Source organism: Mobula hypostoma, chromosome 25, assembly GCF_963921235.1.
Source record: "Mobula hypostoma chromosome 25, sMobHyp1.1, whole genome shotgun sequence".
In the NCBI taxonomy this organism is placed as follows: Eukaryota; Metazoa; Chordata; class Chondrichthyes; order Myliobatiformes; family Myliobatidae; genus Mobula; species Mobula hypostoma.
Window position 1 is genome coordinate 801577 of NC_086121.1, and position 22466 is coordinate 824042.

The window sequence follows — 22466 nt, forward strand, 5'->3', positions numbered from 1 at the left end:
GGCAGAGGGGAAGAAGCTGTTCCTGAATCGCTGAGTGTGTGCCTTCAGGGATCACCTCCTACCTGATGGTAACAGAAAAGGGCATGCCCTGGGCGCTGGAGGTCAATAATGGGCGCTGCCTTTCTGAGACATCGCTCCTTGAAGATGCCGTGGGTACTTTGTAGGCTAGTACCCAAGATGGAGCCAACTAAATTTACAACCCTCTGCAGCTTCTTTTGGTCCTGTGCAGTAGCGCTCTCTCCCCCCCCCCCCCCCCATACCAGACAGTCATGCAGCCTGTCAGAATGCTCTCCATGGTACATAAGACCATAAGATATAGGAGCAGAAGGAGGCCATTCAGCTCGTCGAGTCTGCTCCACCATTCAATCATGGGCTGATCCAATTCTTCCAGTCATCCCCACTCCCCTGCTTTCACCCCATACCCTTTGATGCCCTAGCTGATCAAGATCCTATCTATCTCTGCCTTAAATACACCCAATGACTTGGCCTCCTTGGCCACTCGTGGCAACAAATTCCACATATTTACCACCCTCTGATTAAAGTAATTTCTCCACATCTCTGTTCTAAATGGACGTCCTTCAATCCTGAAGTGTGCTCTCTTGTCCTAGAATCCCCTACCATGGGAAATAATTTTGCCGTATCTAATCTGTTCAGGCCTTCTAACATTCGGAATATTTCTGAGCTCTCTCTTCATTCTCCTGAATCCTGAACTCCAAGGAATACAACCCAAGAGCTGCCAGGACGTTCCTCATACGGTAACCCTTTCCAATGTCAGTATATCCTTTCTAAAATAAGGAGCCCAAAACTGCACACAACAGTCCAAGTGTAGTCTCACAAGTGCCTTATGGAGCCTCAACATCACATCCTGGTCTTGTGTTCTATACCTCTAGAATTGAATACCAACATTGCATTCACCGTCTTCACAACCAACTCAACCTGCAGGTTAACCTTTAGGGTATCTTGCACAAGGACTCCCAAGTCCCTTTGCATCTCTGTATTTTGAATCCTCTCCCCATCTAAATAATAGTCTGCCTGTTTATTTCTTCCACCAAAGTGCATGACCATACACTTTCCAACATTGTATTTCATTTGCCACTTCTTTGCCCATTCCCCTAAACTAAGTCTCTCTGTACGCTGTTATGTTTCCTCAGTACCACCTGCTCCTCCAGCTATCTTTGTGTCATTGGCGAATTTAGCCACAAATCCATTAATACCGTTGTCCAAATCATTGACATACATCATAAAAAGCAGCAGTCCCAACATCGACCCCTGTGGAACTCCACTGGTAACTGGCTGCCAGCCAGAATAGGATCCCTTTATTCCCACTCTGTTTTCTGCGGACCAACCAATGCTCTATCCACACTAGTAACTTTCCATGGGCTCTTATCTTGGTAAGCAGCGTCATGTGCGGCATCTTGTCAAAAGCTTTCTGAAAATCTAAGTACACCACGTCTGCTGCATCTCCTTTGTCTACCCAATAAAAGTTTTTGAGTGTATTTGTTGACATACTAAATCTCCTCAGACTCCTAATAAAGTATAGCCACTATCTAGCCTTCTTTATAACTGCATCAATATGTTGCGACCAGGTTAGATCCTCAGAGATCTTGACACCCAGGAACTTGAAACTGCTCACTCTCCACTTCTCATCCCTCTGAGGATTGGTACGTGTTCCTTCGTCTTACCCTTCCTGAAGTCCACAGTCAGCTGTTTCGTCATACTGATGTTGAGTGCCAGGTTGTTGCTGTGACACCACTCCACTAGTTGGCATATCTCGCTCCTTTATGCCCTTTCGTCACCATCTGAGATTCTACCAACAATGGTTGTATCATCACATTTATAGATGGTATTTGATAGCCACGCTATCATGGGTATATAGAGAGTAGAGCAGTGGGCTAAGCACACACCCCCTGAGGTATACCAGTGTTGATTGTCAGCAGGGAGGATATGTTATCACCAATCTGCACAGATTGTGGTCTTCCGTTTAGGAAGTCGGGTCCGATTAGAGGCCCAGGTTCTGCAACTTCTCAATCAGGATTGTGGGAATGATGGTATTAAATGCTGAGCTATAGTCGATGAACAGCATCGTGGCGTGGATGTTTGTGTTGTCCAGGTGGTTTAAAGTGCGCGAAGAGCCATTGATATTGCATCTGCCATTGATCTATTGTAGTAGGCAAATTGCAATGGGTCCAGGTCCGTGCTGAGCAGGAGTTCAGTCTAGTCATGACCAACCTCAAAGCATTTCATCACTATAGGTTAACTGGTCATGTAAATTGTCCTGTGATTAGAGTAGAGTTAATTTGGTGGGTTTCTGAGCAATGTGGCTCAAAGGACTGGAAAGGCCTGTTCCGCCCAGTGTCCCAAGATTAAAATCTCCCGATTCATACTTCTGTTTTCAAAATCTAAATGGCCTAGCCTTTTGACTCGCACTATGGCAACTGGTGCTGAATTCCATGGACAGCATTCCTATTGACAGCAGTTGGATTGATGTTTACCATGCATTGTTAAGTGCAGAATTTTCATCCCATTATTATTCAGGAGGTTTGTCAACCATTTGATGGTTGAATTATCAGAATTGATTGGTGCGGAGTGCCCAATTGGAGATGAGATAAATTGCACCATCATTTCATCTCGCTTCCAGCTGTTTAGAGTACAAAAATAAACAAATATGAGCAGCTGCTCCTTGAGCCCATCATCCCTACTTTTACATAGGCCACCAGCAGTAGCTCACCAGAGTCCTCTGTCCTGGGCCAGTCTTTCAAGTTTTCCCACGTTCTTGGTATATCCTTCCTCTCTCGGAGATGGAGCCTTTGGTGCTTCTGTTTGTGTTTCTGTAACTCATTGGTCCCCAACCATCGGGCCGTGAGGAAATGATATGAGTCAGCTACACCTTTCCTCATTCCCTGTCACGCACTGTTGAACTTGAACATAATGTTGCCATCTGTCCCGTATTTGCCGGGACATCCCGTATATTGGGCTAAATTGGTTTGTCCCATACGGGACCGCCCTTGTCCCGTACTTCCCCCGCTAAGGTAGAGCGTTCCTATGAAACCTTTCGTGCCGAAATGGCGTAAAGCGAAGAAGCAATTACCATTAATTTATATGGGAAAATTTTTGAGCGTTCCCAGACCCAAAAAATAACCTACCAAATAACACAAAACCTAAAATAACACTAACATATAGTAAAAGCAGGAATGATATGATAACTACACAGCCTATATAAAGTAAATATGCAGGTACAGTATAGTCGGGAAGATTAAGCCAAAACCGATTTGGGGGGGGGGGGGGGGGGAATCGGCACGTACAGGCATGCGCACACAGGTGCCCGCGCAAGGCTTCATGGTCTTGGTAGTCTTTCCTTGGGTAAACACAATTGTCCTGGGATTTGACTGCTACTTTTGTCCCTTATTTCCTTGTTTGCGAGTGAGAAAGTTGGCAACCCTGACTGTAAAAGACATGTTGAGGTGAGCTTAACCCTACTTGAACACCCCCCCACAGGTCGGCCGGTCCGCAAGAATATTGTCAATATTAAACCAGTCCGCGGTGCAAAAAAGGTTGGGGAGCCCTGCTGTAACTCAAGGCTTTTTACAAGATGGAGTTACTAGCCCCAAGCTCAGTGCTCCTCCTTTCGTGGCTGGGCATGGGACCATCCATGGCTGAGTTGGATTTGTGCTATCCAGTCTAAATTGATGGGAATAGTAGATTTGTAGTCCTACCTGTGACATTTTTGAAGATAGCATACCACTTTACATCACCACGCTCCAAAATAGTTTATTTACATGTTTATGGCACTGAAAGGTCATGAATTCAAATACTGTCATTAGAAAGTCATAAAATTGTATCTAAATCTAGCATTGAACACTCTGGGACTTTTCTCCCATAGTCAAACCTTAAGCTCATAAGACATAAGAACATAAACAGGAGCAGGCTATCATTTAATACAGGACAACCAATTGATACAGCTATTGATGAATCTTTATTGGAATATATTGTAATTTTACTTAATTTCTTGTTATTTTTCAGGATGCCAGAAAAGCATGTGCGGATGCCACTTTGGCTCAGGTAATGTGATTGCAGAAACTTAATTGTTTCCACAGTATTTCTTTTGATACCTAAACATTCAAGTGATAACTTAGAAAAAGCATTGAAAAGGTTTTACCATTTGTAATTCAAAACACCCTATTGGAATTTGGCCACCAATTAGAAATTGCATAATGGAGTGGAATTGACGTAATAAAAATTGAAAGTTGTCATAAACGTAAGGCATTTATAATCTGAACTAATAGGTGTAAGAAGAGGGATTTGTAGTTTAAAATTGAATTTGGTCATTAAGGAAATTCTATAACATAATTGGACCTTAATCAAGCTGTTAGCTAAGGTACTGGGAGGCATTAGGAAAAAAGATTAGAATGTGTGGTTAAAAACAGCAATCAAAGTAGATAGGATTCAAAGAATTGAATTAGCATTTTATAGAGAGGGAAATGGTGCAGTTTTATCACCAGTTGAAACTTGTCATTGCCATTTAGCCCACTACCACTATTAACATGGAGTTCTGAGGTTTGTACTGCAGAGTTATCCAGATGATTTATGATAACTAAATATTTTTAAAGCCTACGTTTTGGAAAGGTGCACACCTTCATTTTTTGGATGTGTTCACACTCCCACAATGGTTGATAATAGTCACTTGTTTCAGTATCAAATCAATAAGCTTGATTTTTTTTCCATTTCCTCCTTGGTTGGATTTAAGTTTCATCCTATGCATTTTGAAATGTAGCACATGTATGTGAGGAGGGGAATCACTTTGGTTTCAATTAAAGGAATTTTCATCTGGCTGTGTGACAGACTTGTCCTGGGTCTTTGTGCTCTTAACCAGCATGCATAATATAATTTACCTCAGAACTGCATAACAAATGTACTTATACATTCAGCAAGAAATGGGAAGCTTTTGATGCTTTTAAAATGCCACACAGTATCAGAATCAGGTTTATTATCACCGGCATGTGATGTGAAATTTGTTAACTTAGCAGCGGCAGTTCAATGCAATACATTATCTCGCAGAGAGAGAGGGAAAAAAACCATAATAACTAAACAAGTAAATCATTTACATTAGGGTTAAAAATGTGTAAATACTGTATATTTAAAAAAGTGAGGTAGTGTCCGAAGCTTCAGTGTTCATTCAGGAATCGGATGGCAGGGGGGAAAGAAGCTGTTCCTGAATCGCTAAATATGTGCCTTCAGGCTTCTGTACCTCCTACCTGATGGTAACAGTGAGAAAAGGGCATGCCCTGGGTGCTGGAGGTCCTTAATAATGGACACTGCCTTTCTGAGACACCGCTCCCTAAAGATGTCCTGGGTACTTTGAGGGCTAATGTCCAAGATAGAGCTGACTAGATTTACAACCTTCTGCAGCTTCTTTCGGTCCTGTGCAGTAGCCCCTCCACACCAGCCTCCACGCAGCCTGTCCAAATGCTCTCCACGGTACAACTATAGAAATTTTTGAGTGTTTTTGTTGACATGCCAAATCTCTTCAGACTCCTAATAAAGTATAGCCACTGTCTTGCCTTCTTTATGACTACATCGGTACGTTGGGACCAGGTTAGATCCTCAGATCTTGACACCCAGGAACTTGAAGCTGCTCACTCTCCACTTCTGATCCCTCTGGGGATCGGTATGTGTTATAGACAGTAGGTGCAGGAGTAGGCCATTCGGCCCTTGGAGCCAGCACCGCCATTCACTGTGATCATGGCTGATCATCCACAATCAGTACCCCGTTCCCATATCCCTTGACTCCGCTATCATTAAGAGCTCTATCTAACTTTCTCTTGAAAGCATCCAGAGAATTGGCCTCCACTGCCTTCTGAGGCAGAGCATTCCACAGGTCCACAACTCTCTGGGTGAAAAAGTTTTGCCTCAACTCTGTTCTAAATGGCCTACCCCTTCTTCTCAAATTGTGGCCTCTGGTTCTGGACTCCCCCAACGTCGGAAACATGTTTCCTGCCTCTAGCATGTCCAATCCCTTAATAATGTTATATGTTTCAATCAGATCCCCTCTCATCCTTCTAAATTCCAGTGTATACAAGCCTAGTCGCTCCAATCTTTCAACATATGACAGTCCCGCCATCCCGGGAAATAACCTCGTGAACCTCCGCTGCGCACCCTCAATAGCTAGAATGTCCTTCCTGAAATTTGGAGACCAAAACTGTACACAATACTCCAGATGTGGTCTCACCAGGGCCTTGTACAACTGCAGAAGGACCTCTTTGCTCCTATACTCAACTCCCCTTGCCATTAGCTTTCTTCACTGCCTGCTGAACCTGCATGCTTACTTTCAGTGACTGATGAACAAGGACACCTAATCTCATTGTACTTCCCCTTTTCCTAACTTGACACCATTCAGATAGTAATCTGCCTTCCTGTTCTTGCCACCAGAGTGGATAACCTCACATTTATCCACATTAAACTGCATCTGCCATGCATCCGCCCACTCACCCAACCTGTCCAAGTCATCCTGCATTATCTCAATATCCTCCGCATATTTCACACTGCCACCCAGCTTTGTGTCATCTGCAAGTTTGCTAATGTTACTTTTAATCCCTTCATCTAAATCATTAATGTATATTATAAATAGCTGTGGTCCCAGCACCAAACCTTGCAGTACCCCACTAGTCACAGCCTGCCATTCTGAAAGGGACCTGTTAATCCCTACTCTTTGTTTCCTGTCTGCCAACCAATTTTCTATCCATGTCAGTACCCTATCTCCAATACCATGTGTTCTAATTTTGCCCACTTATCTCCTATGTGGGACCTTATCAAAGGCTTTCTGAAGGTCCAGGTACACAACATCCACTGGCTGTCCCTTGTCCATTTTCATAGTTACATCTTCAAAAAATTCCAGAAGATTAGTCAAGCATGATCTCCCCTTCATAAATCCATGCTGAGTTGGACCGATTCTGTTACTGCTATCCAAATGTGCTGTTATTTCATCCTTTATAATTGACTCCAGCATCTTCCCTACCACTGCTGTCAGGCTAACTGGTCTTTAATTCCCTGTTTTCTCTCTCCCTCCTTGAAAAGTGAGACATTAGCCACCTTCTAATCCACAGAAACTGATCCTGAATCAGATTGGAAAATGATTACCAATGCATCCACGATCGGTTAGCCTGATGTCAGTAGTGGGAAAGATGCTGAAGTCAATTATAAAAGATGAAATTAAGACACATTTGGGTAGCAGTAACAGGATCGGTCCAACTCAGCATGGATTTATGAAGGGGAAATCATGCTTGATTAATCTTCTGGAATTTTTTGAGGATGTAACTATGAAAATGGACAAGGGAGAGCCAGTGGATGTAGTGTACCTGGACTTTCAGAAAGTCTTTGATAAAGTCCCACATAGGAGATTAGTGGGCAAAATTAGGGCACCTGGTATTGGGGGCAGAGTACTGACATGGATTGAAAATTGGCTGGCTGACAGGAAACAAAGAGTAGCGATTAATGAGTCCCTTTCGGAATGGCAGGTGGTGACTGGTGGGGTACCGCAGGGTTCAGTGCTGGGACCGCAGCTGTTTACAATATACATTAATGATTTAAATGAAGGGATTAAAAGTAACATTAGCAAATTTGCAGATGACACAAAGCTGGGTGGCAGTGTGAAATGTGAGGAGGATGTTATGAAAATGCAGGGTGACTTGGACAGGCTGGGTGAGTGGGCGGATGCATGGCAGATGCAATTTAATGTGGTTAAATGTGAGGTTATCCACTTTGGTGTTAAGAACAGGAAGGCAGATTATTATCTAAATGGAGTCAAGTTAGGAAAAGGGGAAGTACAATGAGATCTAGGTGTTCTTGTACATCAGTCACTGAAAGCAAGCATGCAGGTGCAGCAGGCAGTGAAGAAAGCTAATGGCATGCTGGCCTTCATAACAAGGGGAATTGAGTATAGGAGCAGAAAGGTCCTTCTGCAGCTATACAGGGTCCTGCTGAGAACACACCTGGAGTATTGTGTGCAGTTTTGGTCTCCAGATTTGAGGAAGAACATTATTGCTATTGAGGGAGTGCAGCATAGGTTCACAAGGTTAATTCCCGGGATGGCGGGACTGTCATATGTTGAAAGATTGGAGCGACTGGGCTTGTATGCACTGGAATTTAGAAGGATGAGAGGGGATCTGGTTGAAACATATTCCCGCTGATGGGTGAGTCCAGAACCAGAGGCCACAGTTTAAGAATAAGGGGTAGGCCTTTTGGAACGGAGTTGAGGAAAAACTTTTTCACCCAGAGAGTGGTGGATATGTGGAATGCTCTGCCCCAGAAGGCAGTGGAGGCCAAGTCTCTGGATGTTTCAAGAAAGAGATGGATAGAGCTCTTAAAGATAGCGGAATCAAAGGTTATGGGGATAAGGCAGGAACTGGATACTGATTGTGGATGATCATCCATGATCACAGTGAGTGGCGGTGCTGGCTCGAAGGGCCGAATGGTCTACTCCTGCACCTATTGTCTATAAGAGGGTGAACCTGTTCCTTAGTCTTACCCTTCCTGACGTCCACAATCAGCTCTTTTGTCTTAATGATGTTGAGTGCCAGTTTGTTGCTGTGGCACCATTCCACTAGTTGGCATATATCACTTCTGTATGCTCTCTCGTCAGCACCTGAGATTCCACCAACAGTGGTTGTATTTGTCAGCAAATTTGTAGATGGTAGTTGAGCTATGCCTAGCCACGCAGTCGTGTATACAGAGAGTAGAGCAGTGGGCTAAGCACACACCCCTGAGGTGCGCCAGTGTTGATTGTCAGTGAGGATGTGTGGTCTTCCAGTTAAGAAGTCGAGGATTGATTTGCAGAGGGAGGTACAGAGGCGCAGGTTCTGCAACAGGCAGGAAATAGCCCACGTACTCTGTCAGGTTCACTTAACTGCTGAAAAGGTAAAATCAGTCATGACTTAGATCATGAACTGTCAACTTCGGCATGAATCACCTATTCAATTCAGAATTATTGCCTAAAATATCTGCCCTCATTGTGGCTTTAAGGTTCAAACATTTAGGTTTAACTGTGTTTCCTATTCTCAATCTCATGTATTAATAGGAAACATTCAGTACACGTTAAGTCTTGATATTTTTAACTTTCAGGTTATGGAATTTTATTAGGGAAGAATCTTCCATTCCAGTCCTCAGTTAATTAAATTAGCAATACAGTCTTAAATGTTACTATGAAGAGTTATGCACAGATGAAGAGTTATGTTAGTTAAGGAAAACAAGTATGGTCCTTTAGAGCCTATTCATAATTTCTCCTTCTCTGAGGAAGGATAACTTGTATGGAGCAGTGCGGCATTTTATTCTCAAACCTTTCTCTGTGAATTTCATAAATACAAATGTTATTTAGCTGCTGAGGATATCAGCAACTGCAGGTACTTGGATTGATTACTGTCATGGCTGGCAAAAATTAATCCAACATAATTGATAAAGATTGATCAATGTTTTTTTTTGGTTCTTTGTAGATCACAGCTAATATTGATCCCGTGGGCCGAATTCAGATGCGAACTAGGCGAACACTACGAGGACACCTTGCTAAAATTTATGCAATGCACTGGGGTACTGACTCCAGGTGTGTATATCACCATTTCTTGTTTTCTGGATATTAATATTGATATTGATGAATGGCAATGGCATAATGCAGCAGGGGATGTAACCAGCAGCCACAGCATTATGTTAAATAGAATTTTTTGTTTGCAGGTAAAATATTCCCTAAAGACCAATTTTCATTACCTAATGATTCTGGAGGGAATCCAGTGTACTGCATAAACAATTGGGTATACACTTTGTAACGGTGCAATAATTGTCATGGTTTGAAATATTCAATTCAGTTAGAACTATTTGATTATTTGTCTAGTTATATATGATTGAGAGCCATATTTGTCCATTTATTCAAATATTGAACAAAGTGATGAAACCACTGAATTTTTATGCATGCATTGCACACATAGCAATCACTGGAATATCCAGTTCATAGATCAGTGTAGTAATTACTCTTCATGAGAAACTTGTTCGGTTGCATTCATACCTATATACATTTCAATAATCCATACCAGTAATTCCTCAAACTAGATTAACTGAAATGAGAAGATGGTAAATAAAACCAAAATGTAAAATGTCAAGTTTAATTCTTATGTTGATAGAATGATAGCATGATAGAAGCTTAAGAATTCTATTTTACATGTGCTCGATATCTTTTCCCCCTCTCTTTCTCTTCATGTGCCTGTCTAAATACCTTCAAAACTTTGCAGTTATATCTGCTTCCACCACTTCTCCTGGCAGCACATTCCAGGTACTCACTACTTTTTTTAAACTTGCCTCATAGATTTCCTTTAAATTTTGTACTGGGTTACAAATCTCCATATAGTCTTGGTCATATAGAACTGAAATAAGCCCTTTTGCCCCTCATTTCTGTGCCAACCTTGCTGCCCATCTATACCAGTTGTATCTGCCCACATTCCTTGCTTTGCCTATGTAAGTGTCTGTCTATATGCCTCAAATTTAGTCACATGTTTTATCACACTCAGTTGATCAGCTACATCCAGAGTCACTGTTTGAGAGCTCAACCTCATTTTTCTTTTTCTTCATGGTGGAGGAAGCAGAATCACAGATCAGAAGTTGGATGATATCTTTCAGTCCCATGTTGTAATCAAGGAGACTGTGGCCATCTTCTAACTGTTTTGCCTCTGTAAAATAGATGCTGACACTCCAGGTTCACATTGAAAGTTTCTTGGATCTTTAAACTCAACGATTAAATTTCAGTCAATTCTGATGAATTATCTGTGCAGTGGGTTTGTATGGTAGTAATCCATATTTGAATCCACATTTTTCCTCCTTCCCCTTTTAATCCAAAAAAAAGGGAAGAAAACATCAGCCTCACAAATGGTTGTAGGTGAAAAGGTTAGGAAAAATTAAATTGGGAGTGGCATTTTAAAAAAAAAACGGTGCCCCACCTCTGGCTGAGTTTGAGATATCAACCACTGTTCAAAAAATTACCTTTCAGATCTCCCTTTTCCTCATATCCTTATGCCCTCTTGATTTTGTTACCCCTCCCATGGGGAAAAATGACCTAATCAGCTACTCTATCAGTGGTACTTGTACTGCATGAATCAGAATCAGGTTTGATATCACTGGCGTATGTCGTGAAATTTGTTGTTAGCAGCAGCGGTACATTGCAATACATAATAAGAACTATAAATTACAATAAGAAATATATTTTAACAAATTAAGACCAGAAGATATGGGAGCAGAATTAGGCCATTTGTCTATCGAGTCTGCTGATCCATTTTCACTCTTGGCCCTGACCTCCAGCCTTCTCCCCATATCCCATAATGCCCTGACTAATCAAGGATCTATCAACTCTGTCTTAAATTTACCTATTGCCTTGACTTCCACGGCTGCCTGTGGCAACAAATTCCACAGATTTACCACTCTGGCTAAAACTCTCAGCTGCATTCTAAAAGGACATCCCTCTATTCTGAGGCTGTGTTCTCTTGTCTTAGACTCTCCCACCATAGGAAACTTCCTCTCCATATCCACTCTATCAAGGCCCTTCAACATTCGAAGGGTTTCAATGAGGTCACACCTTGTTCTTCTGAATTCTGTCGAATACGGGCCCAGAGTCATCAAATGCTCTTCATATGACAAGTCATTCAAACCTGTAATCATTTTTGTGAACCTCCTTTGAACCCTGTCCAATTTCAGCACATCCTTTCTAAGATAAGGGGCCCAAACCTGCTCACAATATTCCAAGTATGCCCTCACCAGTGCTTTACAAAGCTTCAACATTATAGCCTTGCTTTTACATCATAGTCCTTTTGAAATGAATGCTAACATTGCATTTACCTTCCTCACCAAAGACTTAACCTGCAAATTAAGCTTTAGAGAATCCTGCATGAGGACTCCTAAGACCCTTTGTGCCTCAGATTTTTACATTTTCTCTCCATTTAGAAAATATTCCACAGCTTTTTCTTCTAAAAAGTGCATGATTCCATCTGCTAATTTGACTTTAGTGCTTCTGTAGCCTCTCTGCTTCCTCAAAACTATCTGCACTTCCATCTATCTTCATATCATCTGCAAATTGGCCACAGTGATCAGTTCTGTCATCCAAATGATGTATTACGGTTTAAAGAAGCAGTCCCAGCACAGACTCCTGTGGATCACTAGTCACTGACAATCAACCAGAAGAAGCTCCCTTTATTCCCACTCTTTGCCTCCTGCCAATCAGCCAATGCTTTAACCATGCTAGTATCTTTCCTGTAATACCATGGGCTCCTAACAGAAACAGCCTTGTGTGGCACTTTGTCAAAGGTCTTCTGAAAATCCAAGTACACAACGTTACCAGTTCTTTATCTAACTTTCATGTTAATTCTTAAAAGAATTCCAACAGATTTGTCAGGCAAGATTTTCCTTTAAGGAAACTTACTGACTATGGCCTATCTTATCATGTGCCTTTAAGTATTCCGAAACCATATCTTTAACGGTCAACTCTAATATCTTCCAAACAACTGAGGTCAGACTAACTGGCCTATAATTTACTTTCTTCTGCCCCTCTCCCTACTTGAAGAGTGGAGTGACATTTGCAATTTTCCAGTCCTCCAGAACCATATCAGAATCAATGGATTATTGAAAGATCATTACTAATGCCTCCACAATCTCTTTAGCCACCTCTTTCAGAACCCTGGGGTGTACACCATCTGGTCCAGGTGACTTACCTACCTTCAGACCTTTCAGATTCCCAAGACCATCTCCCTAGTGATGGAGACTTCACATACATCATGACCTCTGACACCTGGAACTTCCAGCATACTGCTAGTGTCCTCCACTGTGAAGACTGATGGAAATTCTTATTCAGTTCTTCTGCCATTTCCATTTCGTTATCCGCCATTACTACTTCTCCAGTGTTATTTTCCAGTGGTCAGATACCTACCTCTTTACACTTTTACTCTTACTCTCTTACTGAAGAAAATTTTGATATCCTCTTTAATATTATTGGCTAGTTTACCTTTATATTTCATCTTCATCTTTATGAATTTTTAGTGCTTTGAGCTAGTTTTTAAAAGCTTCCCAATCCTCTAACCCCACAAATTTTGCTCTATTATATGCCCTCTTTAGTTTTTATGTTGGCTTTGACTTCTCTTGTCAGCCACGGTTGCGTCATTGTCTTTGGAATACTACTTCTTTGGGATATATATATATCATACGTGTTCTGAATTGTTCCCAGAAATTCCAGCCATTGTTGCTCTGCCATCATCCCTGCCAGTGTTCTCTTCCAGTCAGTTTTGGTCAGGTCCTCTCTCGTACCTCTGTAATTCCCTTTACTCCACTGTAATACTGTTACATGTGACTTTAATTTTTTCTTCTCAAATTGTGAGGTGAATTCTATCATATTATCACTTGCCCCGAAGCTCCGTTACCTTAAGCTGTCTAATCAGTTTTGGGTTGTTGCACAGCACGCAATCCAGAATAGCTGATCCCTCCGTGGGCTCAATCACAAGCTGCTCTAAAAAGCCATCTGGTAAGCATTCTAGAAATTCCCCTTCTTGGGATACAGCACCAACTTGATTTTCCCAATCTTCCTGCATATTGAAGTCCCCCATGACTATCGTAACATTGCCCTTTTGACATGCATTTTCTATCTCCCATTATAATTTGTAGACCACATCTATACTACTGATTTGGTGGTCTGTATATAACTCTCATCAGTGTCTTTTTACCCTTTCAGTTCCTTAGATCTACCCACAACAATTCTACACCTTCCGATCTGGTGTCACCTCTTCCTAATGATTTGAATTCATTTTTTAACCATCAGAGCTACCCTCCCCCAGCCTACCTGCCTGCCTGTCCTTTCGATACGTATCCTTGGACTTTAAGGTCCCAGCTGTGATCTTATTTCAGCCATGATTCAGTGATGCCCACAACATCATACATGCCAGTCTGTAACTGTGATAAAAGTTCATCTACCTTATGTGGTAACTGCGTGAATTCAAATGTAACACCTTCAGTCCTGTATTCACCCTTTTTGATTTTATCCACATTTTACATTGCAACTCGTCCTGTTGACTGCAATTTTGCCCAATTTCACCCTCTCCTTGCCAGCAGTTTCATTACACATTGCCTGTTTGAAAACCAACTGCCTCATCCTCAGCACTATTACTTTTGTTCCCATCTCCCTGCCAAATTAGTTTTAACCCTCCTGAACAGCTCCAGCAAACCTGCCCACAAGGATATTGGTCCCCCTCGGGTGCAGGTGTAACCCTTCGTTTTTGTACAGGTCATACCTTCCGCAGATGAGATCCCAGTAATCCATAAATCTGAACCCCTGCTCAAGTACCGGTTCCTTAGCCAAGTATTCATCTGCCAAATTATCCTATTCTTGTCCTTACTGGCATATGGTATGGGCAGCAATCTAGAGATTACTACCCTGGACGTCCTGTTTTTCCATTTTCTACCTATGTCATTGGTGCTAATATTTACCAAGACTTCTGACTGTTCACCCTCACCCTTTAGAATTAAGTAGTGTAAAAAGAAAACAATAAAAGAAAAAATAATGAGGTGGTGTTCATGAATTTATTGTCAGTTTCTAAAACATTGAGCATCTCTCTTCAGCTTCTATGATATACATGCATATAATATTGATTCTTAATATGATGTGACCAGCCCTGCCCATCTGATACATACTCTACATACATATATTGTCTCCCCTTCAAGAGTAAATCACTGGCAGTAAGTTTCTTCTGACCTGAGGCCATGAAAGATGCTACTGAACTGAGAGGTTGCCTTTTCATGTAACAAAGGGTTATGACCTCCAGGTTGTAAAGTACACACGTATAAGGTGCACTGGCTAAATAGCTAGCTAATTAAACAGAGGCAGGTGTAGATTGGTCCATTAGGGAAAAATAACTGGCATGTGATAAGATGCACAGACACCTGAGAGCTCATCAGAGAATGGGCTTGTTCATCTGTACATAAATGGAATGACCCAGCATTTCTACAAGTTTTTAAATAGTAGCAAGCAAAATAATAACCCTTGCCCTTATTGTGCAGTATAGATCTAATTTGACTTAGCTATATCAAAGGCTGCTAATTTTTAGTTACATATAATAGCACGAGTTATTTAGAATATATTAGTAAGTCAGTCTGCCTTGTGAAAATTGCTTGCTTCCTCAGCAGCGGCCTACTGCAGTGGAGTGATTTGCTGTTTACCAAATCTTCTGGCTGTTTGTGGCTTTGTTGCATGAGAATAACACATGACATGCACTTTTTTTTAATAAATTGTTTTTGTATTGAAGCACAACATTTTTTTGTAGGCCACAGAAGTACACAATCTAAAAGTAAACATGGTTATTGTATATCTTTGGAAAGGTTTGGGGGAGAATAAATGCCTTAATACTTTGTAGATAAAGCAATAATTTTGATTTATGGCCATAGCAGTGATGAGATTCTAAATTAATAAGTTCTTCTGAAGCCCATCACCCTTACTGAGCCACAGGCTGCCAACAGCAGCTCGCCAGAATCCTCTGGCCTGGGCCAAAGTTTGATCAGCCCTTTGGCTTCTGCTTTCACCGCACAACTTCATGCATCTTCTAGTTGAAGATCCTTCCTCTCCCAGGTATGAGATCTTTGGAGTTTCTGTAGCTCTGGGTTTTTATGTGATGGGGTTGCTATCCCCGTGCCTAACCCTCCTCCTTTTGCAGCCAGACTTAGTATAGTTCATAGCCGGCTGGTGGCGTAGTGGCATCAGCACTGGACTTCGGAGCAAAGGCTCCTGAGTTCGAATCCGGTTGGCTCCCTTGCGCACTTTCCATTCGTGCTGGGTTGAGCATCGAGCTAGCAACTCAGCCTTGTTTATAAAAAAAAAAGAGAGCCTGCTGGAAAAAAAAACACCGTCATGATGGCGTCCCGATCACTCCAGTCAGAGTTAAGGGCTTTCTTCTTTAGGATAGTTCATAGCAGAATACATAACAATTGGGTTTGTAATTATGTCAAGTATGCAAGAATTGGCCTGATTTGTTGCTGTTATGAAGCATATATGAACCCTATATAATACTGAAGCCTACTGTACAGAGGACAAAATTAATCTTAAATTTTAATGTGTTATAGACCTTTGCTTTTGCAGCAAGTTACTAAAGCCCTCAATAATTAATGATGCACAAGGGAAGATCTTGGGTGTATCACTACACGTGTGGGGAATAATTTACTGCTAAGAAAGTGTGAACAAATATTCTTTCATATATTGTAGTAAAATTAGAAAGAATGTGTTGCTCAGTGATATTTACCTTAATGTGTAAATTGCTCTGCTGCTCGAGTGCCATGAGCAATAATGGACCAAGTCCAAGCTACCTAATTACATTTAGTATATTTATTAAATATGCATTTTTATAAACTCTTCAAATTTAATGGTTATATTCCAAAATATTAAGCCATTATTTAATGTGAATTGCTTTGTCGAAAATGAATGTCTAATTTTGTCTCATATTAAATCCTTTGTTGAATGATATGCAGCCCTTTGTGCAATTTATCTGACATTCCAGTGTTAAATCTGCAGTGTTAAAGGAAAGTTGGGGTGCAAACATCTGAATGGTAGTTACTCCAGAGATTCCGTGAAGATCTTGTGTATTTTCTTCAGTTTATGTTGCATGTATGACAGAAAAATTGAGCCAGTTAATTTGATGTGAATATTGTTCTAACTTAGTTGAATTAATACTAGATATCATTCCAGTGGTTTGCCTTGTGATTAATTGAATGACGGGGTTTTCTGAAGAATGCACTTTGCTTTTTACATTTATGTAGAAGGTTCTTAAAAGGTATTTTTGAAAATGCTTAAAGGATATACATTAAGTATTTTTTAAAAACTGCTTATTTTAGGATTTTAAACAATGTTTGGGCCTACCACAGATGATTCTGAATGGTATTAGCTGTTTTTTTTTTACACCCCCCCCCCCCCCACCCCCTGTAGACTGCTTGTCAGTGCCTCCCAGGATGGGAAATTGATCATTTGGGATAGCTACACCACAAACAAGGTGAGTTCACCCTGAAATTTGGAATTGAATTTGCTTTAAGCTTCCATAACTACATGTAACATCATAAATAACCCTGCAAAATATGCCCTCAGCACCTTGAAAACATTGGACACTGAAAACCCGTGGCTTTGATTAATTATACAACTTTTCCAGTTATCTCTGATAGAAAAGAGCATTTCTTTGTGTCTTAAAAGCACTAAGAGCATTAGGTTAAAATGACACTGCTGTGAATGATGGGGTCATTGCCTCTTTGCTGATGTTCAAGTTTATTGTAATCTGACTACATATATATAACCATATGAAACAATGTTCCTCTAGACCATAGTGCAGCACAAAATATGTATCACAGACAATGCCTAAAACAAAATATTACCATAAATAAGTTAATAAGATATAACTCAAAATGCATGTGGTGTCCAGCACAGGTAAATGATGAACATCATGCTGTCCTAGTGACAAGACCTCGGTGATGGCAGGATATTCGTTAGTCTCTCAGCCTGAAGGAAGAAGCTGTTACCCAGTCTGGCAATCCTAATCCTGATGCTCCTGAACCACCTCCCTAACGATAGTGGGTCAGAGGTTGCAGGTTGGGTGGTAGGGATTCACAACAATGCTTCATGCCCTTAGAATGCAACGCTCCCAGTAAATGTCATAAATAGGTGGGGCAGAGTCTGGTGATCCTCTTGGCAGTTTTTAAGTTTCCTTTGGCTTTGTCACCTATTTCTTCTCAAGACTTTATTATCTTTGACTTATACAAAATAAAATCTCCTCCTTGTAATTCTGAACTGCCTTTCCTCACCCAGTTATTGTATATTGTCACTTCCCAACTTCAAGCTCATCATTCTTGCAATCTTCCCAGACCTTTTATTTTTTTTTCTTCTCCTCCTCTGTGCTCATTAGTACAGTTGACTGTGTCTCTATTTTTCAGTGCTGCTTGTAAGTGGAGTGGGACCGGCCTTGCTTGGTTCCATCTTACCTTGTGCAGCTAAGAGATTAAAATTTTGAAGGCATGGTCTTCATTATCAACCATAGACTCTATATGGGTCATGAATACAGGCCCTACTGAAGTGGATTCTGCAGGTGCTGGAAATCCAGAACAACACTCTCAAAATCTCAAGGAACTCAGCAGTTAAGGCAACAACAATAGGAAATAATGTGAAGGGTCTCATCCCAAAATGTAGACCGTTAATTCACATTGCTGGTAGTGTTTGTGTTTCTGGCATTCATTTCCTCATACCCATTGCCAAGTGGACACTTCCTTGTTCTTGGTCACTTTGAAAATTTTTATAAGTTCAAATTTGATCGTTGTAGTGCTCACCTCATTGAATTCTTATCCTCTGTGTCCTATAACTTACAGATCATGCTACATTCTTCACTTGCATTGAACCAGGCACTGGTCCCTTGCGAGTTTATTTTGGCATAGATTTCCATGAGTTCCCAGTACTTGATATTTAGATGCTGTTTAAATTTCTTTTGAGGCTGTGAAGCTATCTTTGTAAATTTCAATATCTCAATAGACATCCCCACCATCCCCCATATGATAGGATTTGTTCCCTAAATATATCTACCTCTTCACCTGATGAAGGACCTCGGCTCAAAACATCAACTGTTTATTCACTTACATTGATGCTGCCTGACCTGCTGAGTTTCTCCAGCATTTTGTGTGTTGCTCTGGATTTTCAGCATCTGCATAATCTCTTGTTTACCTCTTCACGTTCTATCTCCTTAAAACCCTGTTTGATACCATAAGTCATAGCAGAATTATGCTATTTGGCCCGTTGAGTCTGCTCTGCCATTCTATCATTGCTGATTTATTATCCCCCTCAATCCCATTCTGTTGCCTTCTCCCTGTAATTCTTGACACTCTGAAGAACATATAAACCTCTGCCTTAAATATACCCAGTGCTTGATCTGCACAGCCTGGCAATGGACTCTGCAGATTTACCACTCTCTGGCTATATAAAAAAAACACTTTTCCTCAACTCCATTCTGAGTGGATGTCTCTCTATTCCAAGGCTATGCCCGCTGATCCTAGACCCCCCCCCCAACCCCGATTATAGGAAACACTCTCCTCATCCACAATATATAAGCCTTTCAGTATTTGATTGATTTCAGTAAGATTCCCTCCTCCCCCCCCCCACCCCCTTTCTTCCAAACTGCAGCGACTACAGGCCCAGGGCACTCCTCATAATGTTAACCTTTTCATTCCTGGGATCATTCTCAAGAAACTCCTCTGAACCCCCTCTAATGCCAGCACATCTTCTTAGATAAGGAGCCCAAAGCTGTTCTCAATACTCCCAAATGCAGTCTGACCAAAGTCTTATAAAGCCTCAGCATTACATTCTTCCTTTTATATTATAGTCCTCTCAAAATGAATGCTAATATTGCATTTGCCTTCCTTACCACTGACTCATCCTGCAAGTTATAGGGAAGCCTGCACAAAGATTCTCAAGTCTTTTTTGCACTTCTCAGGTTTGAATTTTCTTCTCATTTAGAAAATAGTTTATGCCTTTATTCTTTCCACCAAAGTGCATAACTATGCACTTCCCTACATTATATTCCATCTACCACTTTGCCTATTCTCCCAATTTGTCCTGCAAACACCCTGTTTCCTCAACACTAACTGCCCCTTTCTTCATACCATGTGCAAACTTGGCCACAAAGCCATCAATTCTTTCATCCAAATCATTGACATATAGTTGCAAGAAAATGTTTGTGAACTCTTAACAATTACCTGGTTTTTGCATTAATTGCTCATAAAATGTGTCACAATAATAGATACACAGTCTGCCTAAACTAATAACAAAACCATTGTACTTTACATGTTTTTATTGAACACATTGTTTAGACGTTCACAATCCAGGCTGGAAAAAGTATGTGAACCCTTGTATTTAATAACTGGTAGAACTTCCTTTAGCAGCAATAAACTCCTCCAAAACTTTCCTGTAGCTGCTGGTCAGAATTACACAATGGTGAGAAATTTTAGACCGTTTGTCCATACAAAACTGTTTCAGTTCATCAGTATTTCTGACAGATATCTTGCATGAATAGCCCTCTTCAGGTCATGGCACAGCATCTTAATTGAGCTAAGGTCTGGATTCTTGGCCATTCCAGAACAAATTTTCTTTTAAAACTATATACTGTTGTTGATTTGCTCATGTTTTAGATCGTTGTCTTGTTTGCATCATCCAACTTCTGTTAAGCTTCGGGTGACAGATCACTAGCCTGACATTCTCCTATAATACAATTTTGAGTTCACTGTTCCCTTGATGATTACAAGCTGTCTACACCCTAAAGCAGCAGAGCAGTCCCAAACCAAGATGCTGCTTCCACTATGCTTCACAGGTAGGGTGAGGCTCTGGTGTTGGTGTCCCTTTTTCCACTGCACATAGCAGTGTGCATTTCTGCCAGAAAGTTCAACTTTTTGTCTCATCTGACAGCAGAACATTGTCCAAGAACCATTGTGGAACAGCTAGGTGGACTTTTGCAAATTTGAGACATCCAGCAAATTTTTATTTGGAGAACAGTGGTTTCCTCCGGGGTGTCCATGGACACTATTCTTTAGTGTTGTTCTTGTAGTGGACAGGTGAACAGAGACTTTAGCATGTTCTAGAGATTTTTGGCAGGTCTTCTGCTGTTACCCTTGGGTTCTTTTTCACCTTCTTCAGCATTGCACGTTGTGCCCTTGCAGGATGCCCAGTCATAGGGAGAGCAGCAACTGTACTGAATTTCCTCCATTTGTAGACAGTTGCTCTTGTGATGAACACTCTGGTCTTTAGAAATGCTTTTGTAGCCTTTTCCAGCTTTGTGTCTCTACAATTCTTCTGAAGTCCTCTGAAAGTTGTTTTGATCGAGGCCTGGTGCACAGAAACAGATCTTTCTTGAGAAGAGCAGGCTCTGTCAGTAACCTGACTGTCATTTTTATAGGGCCGGGCACATCTGCAACGCACACTTCGACTTTCATCTCATTGATTGGAGCACCCGACTCCACATAGCTTTTGTAGAAGGCATTACCTCAGAAGTTCACATTCTTTTTTACCTAGACTGTAATTGTTTAAATGGCGTACTCTGTTGATGAGAAGTACAATTCTTTGTGTGTTGTTAGTTTAGGCAGATTGTGTTAGTCTATTATTGTAACTTGGATGAGGATCAGACCACATTTTAAGAGTGATCAATGCAGGAAACCAGGTAATTGCAAAGGGTTCACAAACTTTCTTGCATCTGTATAACGTGAAAAGCAGTCCCAACACTAACCCCTGTGACACACTACTAGTCACTGGCAATCAACCAGAAAAGGCCCCCTTTATTCCCACTCAGCCTCCTACCAATCGGCCACTTTTTTTATCCATCTTTGCTGTGATACCATAGGCTCTGTTTGGCAGCCTAATGTGCGGCATCTTGTCAAAGGCCTTCTGAAAATCCAAGAACACAACGTCCACTGATTCCTGTTTTGTGTTTTAATTTCCATTGTAGTGCTTAGCAAGCCCGGAAAGATACATTTATGCTTTCTTATGGAGTAGGTTGCATTTTCAGTAGTATCTCTTGGTTGGAGCTGACTCTTGTGTTTGTGAAATAGGTTCATGCCATTCCTCTACGATCTTCCTGGGTCATGACCTGTGCATATGCTCCTTCTGGTAATTACGTTGCTTGTGGTGGTTTGGATAACATCTGCTCCATCTACAACCTAAAGACCCGTGAAGGAAATGTCCGTGTCAGTCGTGAATTGGCCGGGCATACAGGTAAGTACTCCAGGCTAAACTTGTCCCTTTATTTCTGATATCAGCTTTATTTATTATATTTACTTTAAAGATACAGCACAGTACAAGGCCCTTCCAGCCCACTGTCCAATTACACACACATGAACAGTTAACATACTAACCCTTACATTTGGATTATGCGAGGTAACTGGAGCACCTGGAAGAAACCCATGCAGTTGTGGGAAGTACATTCGAATTTCTTAGAGACAGCAGCAGACCCAAAATATCAGTGTTATGTTTCTAATTGTACTGTTTCCAGTTGTGTATCAGTAATTCTCTAATGTAAAACTGCTTTGATAATCTGGAGACTATTTCAAAGCTCAACACCTTGTATTTCTCTGCAATGAGTTAACCTGGAACAGTACCAAAATGTTATGAAGACCTCATGCTTCACCAGTGTTGTTCAGGATAGGGTTCAAGCCTATTACTAAGACTGGTAATAACAATTTTTGTAATAACTGTTACAGATCTGATCAGAATTGGTGTAAATAAGCCTCAAGACAGACCAAATGATATATTTAGTTAATATGTTCATTTGGGGGTTAGCTGTTGCTAATAGCTTCCACAGATTTATTTTGAAAGGGGTGACAATTTGAGTCATTGCCTCTGATGACCACCTAATTCAGAGAAAGTCCATGACATCTGAGAGTATCTGCAGACATTAAACGGC

The 22466-nt window shown here is 41.1% G+C and overlaps 1 protein-coding gene across 2 annotated transcripts in view; it reads left to right on the forward strand.

Annotated features, from left to right (window-relative positions):
• LOC134337892 (guanine nucleotide-binding protein G(I)/G(S)/G(T) subunit beta-1) overlaps positions 1-22466 on the forward strand; it is a 109532-nt gene that overhangs the window by 57642 nt on the left and 29424 nt on the right. For both annotated transcript variants that reach the window (XM_063033232.1, XM_063033231.1), the window contains exons 3-6: positions 4021-4059; positions 9483-9589; positions 16976-17039; positions 21616-21778. In XM_063033232.1, coding sequence (XP_062889302.1) covers positions 4021-4059; positions 9483-9589; positions 16976-17039; positions 21616-21778 — 373 coding nt within the window. The remainder of the gene's footprint in view (positions 1-4020; positions 4060-9482; positions 9590-16975; positions 17040-21615; positions 21779-22466) is intronic.